The sequence below is a fragment of the Plectropomus leopardus genome, chromosome 3, assembly GCF_026936395.1.
Source record: "Plectropomus leopardus strain MGB_pleo_1.0 chromosome 3, ASM2693639v1, whole genome shotgun sequence".
Taxonomy (NCBI): domain Eukaryota; kingdom Metazoa; phylum Chordata; class Actinopteri; order Perciformes; family Serranidae; genus Plectropomus; species Plectropomus leopardus.
Window position 1 is genome coordinate 11414316 of NC_142178.1, and position 12576 is coordinate 11426891.

General features: G+C 39.5%; 1 protein-coding gene across 1 annotated transcript; it reads left to right on the forward strand.

The window, feature by feature from the left end:
* Positions 1-824: 824 nt before the first annotated feature.
* On the forward strand, positions 825-1142 carry LOC148189917 (dromaiocalcin-1-like). The gene has a single exon (XM_088075118.1). It carries the CDS (start codon positions 825-827, stop codon positions 1140-1142), a length of 318 nt encoding a protein of 105 aa, XP_087931244.1.
* The last annotated feature ends 11434 nt before the right edge of the window (positions 1143-12576 follow it).

Consider the following 12576-nt stretch of genomic DNA (forward strand, 5'->3'; position numbering starts at 1 on the left):
ACTTAAAGGTGGAGTCTGTAATTCTGGATAAAGATTGTTGATTTCCGAAGTCAACACCCAAACAATACACCGCTGTCATTGCGTGCTCTTATAGAAGCTCCGGTAATATCTCTGATGTTTCATTACTATCATGGTGTAGCTTCGTTGCTTGTTGGCAAGGAAGTGGAAGAGGGAGAGTAGCTGGCTTGCTCATTCTGAGCCACTTAGTTTCCCATTCACAGAGCCAAGGCTGTGTGTGATTTTTCTCAGCTCATACACAGAACGGACAGCTAGCAGACCTTCAGGAGATATTTACTTAATTTGATTTTTTTTGGTATATTGGATATGACCACACTTTTAATTGATACCATCACAGAGAGGACACAGCCAAAGAAAACTATCTCAGCTTGAGTTTAAGAAAAACGACCATGAAGAGGACCATCATCTTACTTTTTCTTTGTGCAGCTGCTGAGGGAGAATTAGGAGAACACATTTTTGTACCTCAGAGAATGCCGTGGCGTGATGCTCAGAGTCACTGTAGACAATATTACACTGATCTTTCCTCTGTTCATAGTCAGAGTGATCTAGACAGGCTCCTAAAGGCTTCAGGTGTAAACATTTCTAGCGGATGGATCGGTCTCCACCGAGATCCCAAGAACTATACCAACTGGAAGTGGTCAGGAGGGGGCGACATTACATTCAAAAACTGGGGTCGTAGACAACCAGATAATAATAATGGCAATGAGACAGTTGGACATCTCGTGTCTAATGGAAAATGGAATGATAACAGAGAAATAATACATTTGCCTTTTTACTGCTTCAGTAGTAAGCTGGTGAAGGTGAAGATGACGTGGGAGGAGGCTCTGGAGCACTGCAGAGAGAAACACTCTGACCTCACCAGCCTTATGTCTGTGGACGACCGTGTTCAGTTCCAAAAAGAGATCCAGAAAGTCAACATCACTGAGCGAGTGTGGATCGGCCTGCGCTACCTGATGGACCGCTGGCTGTGGGTGAAAAACGACCCTCTGGTGTACGAGGCCTGGGTCCCAGGAGGAGCTTTGGACCGCGGGTGTCCAAGACTGAAACGCTGTGGAGCTTTCACCAAAAAGGGAGTTTGGGAGAACTGGGATTGTCAGGACAAACTCCACTCCATCTGCAAATGAAAGATTCAGAATATTTTATCTGGTAAATTAGTTCAGATTGCATGTATGGCAAGAAATGAAATGCAATATACAGAATATAGAAGCCAGAGGCTGCCAGCACATGTAGAAAAGTTAGCTAATGCAAGCACTGATCCAGTTAAACTGTCTAGGGTAAAAACAATCAGAATGCACCACAGAATAATATAAAATTAAGTCTAAACTTCCCATTTGCTATTCTGCTGGGATGTTATTAACATTCTCACTCTCATATTTAATTTACAGGTACCTGGGCACTTGTACTTGCCAGGTTAATTATTTGGTGATCTAATCCTTTAGAATTGTATACACTGTGCTCCATTGATCCTCTTTCAAGACTAGAAAGGAAGATTAAGGTCATGTTGTTTTGGAATAAGAAGTTACGATGACCTTCATATTTACTTGTTTAAAAAAAAGACCTTGTTGAACCCTTGACCTTTCCAGCATGTTATGATTGTTGACTAATGCTGCTGTGCAAATCAAAAGACCACACTAACTGTGTTTGCGATATTTATTATTCTTATTATCCATCATCTGTTCAGAGGTTTTGCAAAAAACTCACCTTGTAGATTCAAATGCCCAAAACTTGTGATGCAATTACTGTGATACGTTCTAATAACTATCAGCAGATACTTTCATGATGAGATTAATGTAATCTGCCCTGATTTTAAATGTTCTTCAAGTTTTGTTCTGTTTTCTTTCTTCTTATGTCTGAATACTGCATTACATACAGTATATGCACTGACATCATCTTAAAAACAAACAAAAGAAACATTAACTGCAGTGCACTGTGTTTGTACATATTAATATTAACTATTACTATTTACACCAGAATCATTTTCAGGAAAATAAACATTAATTAAATATTATGTTTACCTTAACTAATATAATTAACAAAGAATAGAGAGACAGCAAAGAAATATGAAAATGAGTCCTGCACAGCATTGTGGGTGAAGTCTGCAAAACAGTTTGCACACTGTTATTGAAAATTAATTTATAATGCAAAGAAATGATAGAATTGCATTATTTAAAATAGCTGGGCAGAGTTGAGATGTAGTGCTTGTAATGTTTTTTTTTTAATGGCAGCATTGAGCTGAAAACCTTTTTGAAAATATTTGCTGGATGTTGTGGAATTGAGTCAGATATTCATTTTGAAATATTTCTTTCTAATTATTTATTTATTAAAGAAAAAACAAACAATACACTCAAATAGAGGAGAATGAACTCTAGTTGAGTCTTTTAGTAAAACTATTGTATTACCAATGCAAATAGTTCCATAACAGTGGAGTCTCTGCAGATTTCGGAGTACATAGACACCGTAGTCATTCACTTGAAAGGAGAGGTTAAACATACTTAAGCATACAATCCATTCTGCAGCTAACACTTGATGACTTTACAAGAGGATAATGTCAGCAGAAAAAACACACTGATTCAAGCAAAGTCATAGTGGCAACCCCAGCAAGTCTGGAAAACAGGTAATCTAGCTGTTTTCCAATATGGCAGCAGACACCAAAAATTAAGTCCAGCAAATCTAAACTTTAATCTTTCAGTTCAGATCCTGGACAAAGTTCAACAAGACAGGCGTAGTGACATTACTGTAAATAGTATTGTTTGTAAGAGAGCAATATTTGGTTAAAGATTACCTGACCATAAGGTACATTGAGAAAATGCAAATACGTCTACCTATCTGGTGTGACTAAAAAGCCCTCTTGAGTTTTCCATGAAGCCAATAAAACAGGGATGATCACATGTATGCACTGAAACAGTTAAGATGACATTTCTTAAGCATGTCATCTAATACAGTCACAAGTTTGCTAAATATGTTGCAAAACTAATTTACCCCATAACATAACATTTAAACACAAACATTCATATGGTAATTGACAGAGTACTGCAAATAACAGCCATGGGAAATATAAGCTCAGCCACTACAGTACAGCACTTACTGTAGGAACAAAACAGAAAATTATATCTCACACAAATATAACCTTTATAACATGTTTCAGTTGTGTGGGAGTTATGTGCATCCATGGCAACAGTATCCAAGAATCCAGTTCTAGGGATGTTAAATGTGCACATGTCCATGGTTGACACCTCTGTTTGTGGAAACTACTGATAGTCAGGGGAAAATGAAGCCAACACAGAAGTACCAGAAACTGCAGTTCCTCAAATGGCCACCTGAGGTTGGCTTCAAAACTGAGGCAATCCCCGTAGACCTATGTTAAAATGCCCAAATTAAAGTTATGGATAATTAAGCTGCTTCAGCTGTTATGAGTGAAAGGTGGGTGCGAACCCTTGACAAGTCGCTACTACAGCGACAATGTCAGTTGGATAATTTAACCATGGGGTAATCACAGATTGAAATCACCTTTCAGTCACCTAAAAAAGTCTTGTTCAGCATTTGGTTGAACTGAAATAGCATTTAAGGGATCCGTCGGTCAGTTTTTTCACTTTCCATTTTGTTCGATTGATTTTAAGATGAAGTTTTAGTGAGTTTTTGCTAGTGAAATTAGTAAAAGCATTATGACAGTTAACAATAGCTGTGTACACATCATGCTAACCAAGCTAGCAGCTAGTGTTAGTGTCAGCTCCACCCTCAGCATATGGTCACTTCTCATCACTTCTGACTCAAAGGTGGCAAAAGTGAAATTACTAAACTTGACCCATTGAGCAGGCGTTTGTGAACATCCAAGACTGGTTAATATCACGTCCGTCCTTCAAGGCTATAATCTGGAAGTTCATGGGAGAGGCAGAACTAGTTGATAAATAACACTGAGATAATAAGCGCCCAATTCTGGACGTCCACAGACAATCAAAACAAGTTGAAAGTAGATGTTCCAACAGGCCACAATCTGGACGTCTATATGACATCCAGAGTGATAAATGACTCAGAGAAGAGACGTTCAGCCCAGCCAAATTCGGAGCGTCTCATAACGACCAAAGTTAGTTAAAAGTAGATGTTCAGACAGACCACAATCTGGACATCGAAATGAGTAAGAATTAGGTGATAATCTGCACTGAGAAAAGAGATTCGGCCAAATTCAGGACAGCTAACAACGGCACCTTCAAAACAAAACTCGTCAAATCAATAGTTAACGTCACGGTTGCTTTGTCCATTATTTTTACAAATTTTATTTTCTTTAGATTTGCTATGCTAGCTCCATATTTTGTTTTGTTTTGTTTTTCTTTCTTCGTCTATAGCAGGAGCTCAGTCACTAAAGTCTATTAATTGTTCAAAACCTAAAGGCCACATTTAACTTTGAGGGGAAAATATGTGACATGTTTCATTTTTTGGATTGGTGCTTTAGGTAATAATTTCTTCAGTGTACAGTTTAGTATTTTTTGTAAAGCAGCTCGCAAATGTGCCCAATTCCAATGTACAAGGGGACAGTTAACAAAAAGACAAAAACAAAACACGCCACTCACACACCATCTGTGTCATCGTATATGTGAAGAGGCAAACCTCTCATGACAACGGTAGCCCAGACATTAGATATCAGGATAAATCTTATTGCTTGTCCCCCCTCATTCATTTCTTGTTCAAGTCTATTTGTACAGCACTAATACCACTATAAAACAGTAGATATTACAGTGCTTCTGCAGACATCATGCAAATTAAATGAATCAAACAACTTAACAAAAATGTCTTGAGTTAGCTCTTAAAGGAACATAATGCAGGTCTTCATCAGCAACATTAACCCCAACTGCTCCACTGAAGCTTCTCAGTGGGCAGCCAATCAGACTGTACTGCTTTTAACCATGAATATGTGTAACTAAGGGAAAGGTAAAGCATTTTGCACACACATTTGAATGGAAGAAATAGTTTGTTTATGGTTGTCAGTAAATTACAGTATATCAAGGGAAAGGCTGCATGTAAGACAATACTTAGCTGCACTGTCTTGATTGATTTCATGTGAAATCAGATGAAATATCTGCCCTCACAGTACACTGACTGACAGCTGCCAGGGGGTGAAATCCCTTCTCACACTGCTTTGCTTTCTCTTAGTCAACACCCAGCTATTACTTTAGTTTGTGCGTATGCTCACCTCTGGTCCATCCCCTACAGAGCTACTTTTCATGGAGCAAAAGAGAGAAAAGAGCTGCCAGGAGCGTTACATTCCTCTCTCCTCTCTCTGCCTGGCCAAGGAGGCCTTGACATGGGGATCAAACAGTGCAAAGCTGGTTCTTTTTTTTGCTTTTTGCAAGCTCAAAAATGCTGTATCAAACACACCTCTCAGACATTTCATGGTGCTAAATTCTATCACACTTAGAGACATACTAAAAAAGTGCTTTTCAGCTCATTGTCATCCCAATGATCACACATACACACACACTTTCTCCCTCTCTCTCCCTATAAATGTCTTCCTCTTTTTGTAAAAAGCACAAAAAGTATTCATCAAACGCTTTGCTCCAAGCACATCATCACTTTATGAACTACTTTTAAGCATCAGCTCTTCACATCAAAGGAAATCAAAGGAATCTATTCACAAATGTCCTCATTCCTGCCGTGTTTCAATTCCAGTAAAAGGAAAATAATATTGCACCTCTCAATAGGCCCATTGAGTGGTACCATTTTCCGAAGTGACCGGCTTAGCCTTCATCCTCACCCATACATCTCCCATTCATCTCTCATCTGCACATTGCACTTCTGCACTAACAGCTGGTGCAAGGCCTGAACCTGCCATTGAACTGGTGTGTGTTTAAGACAGATTTCTACATCCCAAGGTCTTGCAACAATGTAGAATGCTCCATTTAAAACACAACATCTGGGTGAACATTGTAATTTTGGCCCCTTAATTGGCGACATGCAATAAACATCACCACAAAATGTTGTTCATCTCCACCAAAATAGTGCTAGTCTGAGCCGAGTTGGCACGCTGTCCCTGAATGTCAAAAATTGACTCGGGGTTCTTAGCGAACAGCCAAGAACAGCTTGGCGGATCCACTTATTCCATTGAAATGAATAGATGAAATTTACCTTTAGCCTCCATTTTTTGGTGAGGCTGCAAACACAAACACCGAGTTCGAGAGAGACACTGAATAGGTAAGAGATGTATAAAAAGAAAAAAACACCGTAAACTTTTCACAGGCCTCCACGTTGCTACAGTTTATTAACCTGTTTTCTGGTCTGTCCATGATGTCAGACGTCACACACACACAAGGGCATGCTCATCTGTTGCAGAGCCATGTACACAGCTCTGATCAACTGGCAATGTTAAATAAGTCTAATACCTATTTTTAGCAGATTTACATGTGTTCAAAAAACCTGCTTACATGCACTAACTTTGGTGGAAAAGAGGTAATAGTGACTACCTGCAAGGCTAGTTGGTGAAGTGATGTAGCAGGTAAGCTAATCAGTAACTTACTAGTTGGCCGCTGGTTAGGGTGGCTGTGGCTCAGGAGGTGGAGCAGTCATCCACTTATGAGAAGGCTGTTGGTCGATCCCTGGCCCCTGCAGTCTGCATGTCAAAGTGTCCCTGAGTAAGATACTAAAATCCAAATTGCTACTTATGGCTATGCCATCAGTATGTGATAGGGCATTTGAATGGCCGTTGTTCCTCCTGAGCAGATGGCACCCTGCATTGTAGCCTCTGCCACCAATGTATGATTGTATGTGAATGGTAAGTCATGTTGTAAAGTGCTTTGAGTTGTCACTAAGCCGAGAAAAGTGCAATGTGTCATAGTCCTGCTCTGTGTCCTCAGAGCCCTCAGATTTTTTGTTTAAGACTATCTGGTATATATTTTTATGGTTAACCTGTCTTTCTTTCAGTTTTCAGTTTTACTTGTATTTTTTCAGTCAGTCATGTTTCCTATTTCATTTTGTTATAATCTCGTTCTGTGCCATTTCTAATGTCACTTTCTACCATTGTGTTTTGTTTCCCTCCCATCTTGATTGCCTTCCCCACCCTGATAACTTTCACCTGTCCCCTACTAGTTTGGCAGTCGTCTCAGCTCCTGCTCACCTGTTTGCACCAATCAGTCATTCCCTTTATATACCAGCCCAGTCCTTTGGTTCTTTGTCAGTTTGCTGTATGTGTCTCCTCCAGTGATTTGTTTGACCTGTTTCCTCCTTGTAGTGTATTTAGTGTCCAAACGTTTAGTTTGCTTCTACCTGTTGCCTCTTTTACCATTACCTGTATTCCTCTGGACTTTCAAGAGTTGTTACCATTTTTGACAATAAATTATTGCTTCCCCATCAATCAATGTTGAACTTGAGTCCAAACCTGCATTGTTGAAACTCTGACACTATGTAAGAGCAGTCCATTCAGCTCTATTTTCTCTAATGCTGTTTACTTCCCCTTGGCATTTTGTTAACCACTGCATACCATTTAGTTCAATAAAGTTACTGAAGAGGAAAATAAAGCTCCCCAGGCTGACGAGCTTTGCAACAGTCAGCGAGTAAACTCATTAACTTATTGGTTAAACTTGGTGGCTAACGGGTCAAACAGTTCACACAGTTTATTTAGAAGATGCCCAAGGCGGTGATAAAGAAAAGTGAATACTGTAACACAGCTATGATGGCTTCCTCAATTTTGGACTCACCTAATCTCTCTGAGTGTCATAGTTCAAAGTTGAAGTTAATTTCACTTCATTAAGCGGAGCCAGCCCATTCTCATTCCCAATCGCCAAATAATGCTGCTTTGTCAGTGATCTAAGTGTCACATACTGACGCACAGAGGTACATTTCATGGTGGTACGATAAGCACTGGGAAGTGGCACTTGTTGACACAGTGAGCAACGACCAATCTTGTCAAATACAACTGCTTTGTCAGTGGTTATCCGGTATCAGACACCTTTATACAAAGAAATCCTTCACAGTTGTAAGAAATGCACCAGCTAGTGGCATTTTTTAACCCTGTGGGCAACCACTGTAGTCCATAAAGGTGTGCAGGAGTGGTGTTGGAAGGGTCAAACAAACTCAGGACTCTCACCTGAGAGCCACTGTTTGTGTAGCATGTAAAACCAAATTTATGAGACTAATTTTTAATGACAACATGGCCTGCTAGTATGTGTAGCATGCTACAGTTACATGATGTATTTCACATGATATTGGAAAGAACCATACTTAATTTAAGCCAAGCCAGCGATGATTTTTTTTTCGATGTCTAACCACATTCTTTTGTTGCCTGAGCTTGAGGAAATAAACCTGGTAATGAAGTGTTGTTGTGAGTTTCAGTTTGAAAAGGTCTGTATGCATTTAATGTAAATGTAAAGCGTAAATTGGCACGCTGTCCCTGAATGTCAAAAATTGACTCAGGGTTCTTAGCGAACAGCCAAGAACAGCTTGGCGGATCCACTTATTCCATTGAAATGAATAGATGAAATTTACCTTTAGCCTCCATTTTTGGTGAGGCCATAAACACAATCAGTGCACATTTCTAAACCAGATTCAATACGATATCTTAGGATACCATTTGGACTGAAAATATTGTTCTTTCTAAATTTAACAAAGAAAAATATTCAGCTTACAGTTTTGTGACTCAGCACTTGGAAAGAAAAGCTGTGTGTGTTTTGCTCGCTGATTATTATAATAAAGACACAGAGATACAAAGGGAGGGTGCTCTGTTTGTTGAGCATACTGATAAACCCACTCATGCATCTATTTTTGCATCCATCTTTATCTGTGTACACCCAAAGCCAGTTAAACCTAATATTCACTCATCACACTGTCCCTGCAGTGACTACAGCATCACCATTGCTGTTTGACACGTTAGCTGTAGCAGAAACTATGTTTGAGATATTGCCTTACTCTAAAAAAAAGTTGAGATTCAGAATGTATGATCACTTTTTGGTGAGCAAATGAAGGCTGCACCCTGTCCTTGATACATTTTTTTGGGCTTCAGGGTTGCTGCCTCTGTAAGTATCTCAAGGTGCCCGAGCGAGTGGAATAGACTGTTTTCCTCTGAGGCTGTTTTCTGTCTTCATTTTAAATTAAACATTCCCTCTCCGTCTCATAAATTCGCCTACGTACCCTCCCATGCACACAAGCACTCCTGACTGCAAAGTTGTGAGGAATTTGCTCATTCTTTGATTTATTCATGCCCTTCTGCTCAATATGTGGAAGGGGAATTGAAGTAACAACATGGCTTTTTTTGTCTTATCTCTTTCATTTATGTATCAAATTCATAATGAAATTAAACTCCCTTTCAGTGCATGGACTTGAGAAAGTCCAGTTTAAGAAATCTGGAAGATTTCTTTGTGAAATAAACAACCAGTGGTAAAAAAAATTTGTATTTTGAGATCACCGCATACACAGTACAGTCAGCCTTTTTCACAGAAAACGTTCCTACTAACTATTCTGTTGATCGTGGCCCCCTCCACTGATTGAAACTTGCTCAGATGTCTTTACATAACTTTGGTTGCATGATAACAGGTGGTAGAACTGTTCGTGAGGCCGAGATGGTAACCCCGTCTATGTTTACAGATGGTCTCTGGTAGCAGATGAAGATGTTCTTATTGATCCGTCTTTCCACATCCACTGACTCATGGTCAGTGACCTTTGACCTCTCCAGAGTTGAGTCTTTTCTCAAGGGTCCTTGCTGTTTCAACAATGGAACAAAATGATAGCAGCTGTTCCAAGTGAAGTGTTACACCACCTCATTTTATATTCATGTTATTTTTGTTGGGTGTATGAGCAGAGATATCAGTGTTAAATGTTCTGTGGTAAATACTGACTGCTTGTGTCGTGAATACTTTAAGTGACCTGACAGCTCAGTCACATAAGGAAGTCCCACTAGGATATTTCTGCTGGTCCATGTGAAGTTAACCCTGTCTGTTCTGGTCCTGAATCATGGCAGGATAAATACATGTAAATTGCCTTAAATTACATCTAGTAACTGAAAGCCCGGCTTTATCAATAAAGACTTAAATTAGACCGATGTGTGTATAGAAATCTTTTCTCCATGTCAAGAAAGTTTCTCCAAAGAAAATAATTTGGATATGGACATTGAGATTTATACAGCAGGATTTTTAAAAAAAATGTAAAATCAATGCTCTCTGTTCTTTTTATATGCAGTGTCCATAGTATTGAAGCTGGCAATGGTCATGTAAAATTTTGTGAAAAAAAAAAAAACATGGACACCCCTCAGTTTCCAGCTTTAGACTGACTCTCTCATATTAAAGGAATAGTTTGACATTTTGGGAAATTTGCTTTTTTGTAAAGTAAAAAAATGCATTTCCCAAAATGTCAAACTGTTCCCTCATTTACCTTATCTTATTTGAAAAAATATTGTGTTTGATTTGTACTGAAGTTATCTCAGAGGTGTAGTGCCAGAGAAATATTCAATAACCTTGATTATCAAAAAGCCTCTTCAGATTTTCACTTCATTTCCTCTATAATTGAAATCTGATGAGCCTTGAGCTTCTGAATCGCTATCACGGCTGCCTAATGTCTTCAGCTACGCCTGCCAACCATGCGTAAGCCTTTTTTCACTGTTTCCGTGTGGACAAAAAAAATGATGCTGTGAACCTGTCAGGTAGGAATGGAAGAATTCCAGGGGAATTCCCCTTCGCAGCTGTGAGGGAAGCAGATGGGAGAAGGGTGAGGAAGCTGAGAGGCGCCATTTATCTTCATAAGACCCTCATTCAATTGGGGTCGAAACAAGCAGAGGAAGAGGAAACATAGGATAGGGAAATGAAGGATTGAAGGAGGGGGCAGAGAGAGATGCGTGTTATCTGTAAATGTTGCAGACTGAGATATCTGTGTTTGAGATATCTGTGTTAGTCTGCTGGTGCTGATGGAAGGTTGCATTCGTTGTCAGCTTGTAGTGCATCTCCACAGGGATTGGCAGAAAAGGACGCATGCATGTGAGGAATAGGTTGGAAGGAAGTGATGGATGAGGAAGGGGAAAAGGAAGGAGGTAGCAAGGGAGGGTGAGATGCATAGCTGGGGACAGATGGAGAGGGAGGAGGAGGCTCAGGAGAAAAGGAAAAGAAGATGGCTTTGGAGAGGAAAAATGGTATTCAATTAATCTTTTTTGTCATGGATAAATATTATCATTCAAATCTAACACAGCTTGCTAAAAATAGTGCAAAGTCATTTTAAACAGAATAATAATTCAAGTGTAGCTACTGCATATACAGAGTAGTCCAACCAGAGTCAACAGCCATGGTAGCAACTCTGTGAGGCTGTATTTACGTACTGCAGCTTTGAGCTAAATGCTAACCTCTGCATGCTAACACACTGGTTCTGAGCAGGTATAATGTTTACCATGTTCACCGTCTTAGTTCAAGATGTTATTGTGTTAACATAATAGTGTTTGCCAATTAGCATACAAAGCAGCAGAGTTTGGTGAGAACATCATATTCATTTTGCAGTTATTTGATCATAAACCTTTGTTTAATGTAGCAAAAAATACTTTTAACCTATTGATGATTATTAAAGTTTCTATGGAAAATTGCAGTTACTTTAAACCAAACATGTCAGTGAGCTACTGACACTTGTAGCACCTTCCAGAAGGCAGAGGGGTGAAGTGTTCGTAATGTCAGCTGTCATGAATGGATGATACCTCAGCACTGATGATGGGCAGTTATAACAAGCAGCTGCATGGCTTTTGTTAGGATAGTCTCTGTTGTACAGCCGTTGGTGAAGTTGACCAGGATCATAGTGGGGGTAGGTGACCTGGCTTTAACCCTCTCAAGCAGCGGAGAATCATGTTAGGCCTCAAGACACCTTTTTAGAATGTAATTAGGCCATTAAATGACCGTTATCAGTAGTTATCACTACCTTCATAATGCTGCAGACGGGACAAACTCCACCTACCATTAGACCAACATGTGCATATCTAATGTTGTGAAACAGTCGCTTCATTAGGTTCAGGCACTAAAACTGCTTGGTTAGGTTTAGGAAAAGATCCTGGTTTGGATAAAAATAAGTATTTTTATTATGTAACTTGAGTACATTACATAAGTTTCATCCATATAATTTAAAATAAGTCAACATTTACTTTTGGTCTCGTGTTTGTTTTGCACTTTCTAGCCTACTACATCACCTGGCCTCCTTCTTTGTTCCTATCATATGGCCACTAGGGGTTGCTACCAAACTCTAATCATGAAGTAGGGCCATACCTCAAATCTATGCCCCCGATAACAACCGATAATAGCCATTTAATGAGCTAGTAACAGTCAAAACAAAGTACCTGCAAGATTAACACATAAGAACTTTAAGCTAGAGACTAGGTCCATCTTGATGTTATTCATGCAGACAGCACTGTGTCTCCAGCTTTAAGACTTCATTAAGCGCTTTGGTCTTGTCAGTTTTGGAACTGTTATTAGAGCTCCTCTCTGCATGGTGCTCAACATCCTCCCTGTTGGCTCACTCATCAGCACTGTGTAACATTTGCAATGATGGTGTTAAATTGGAGAACAGACACACTGAGAAGGAGAATAAATGACGGGATTCAGCTGTTTATATATTTGA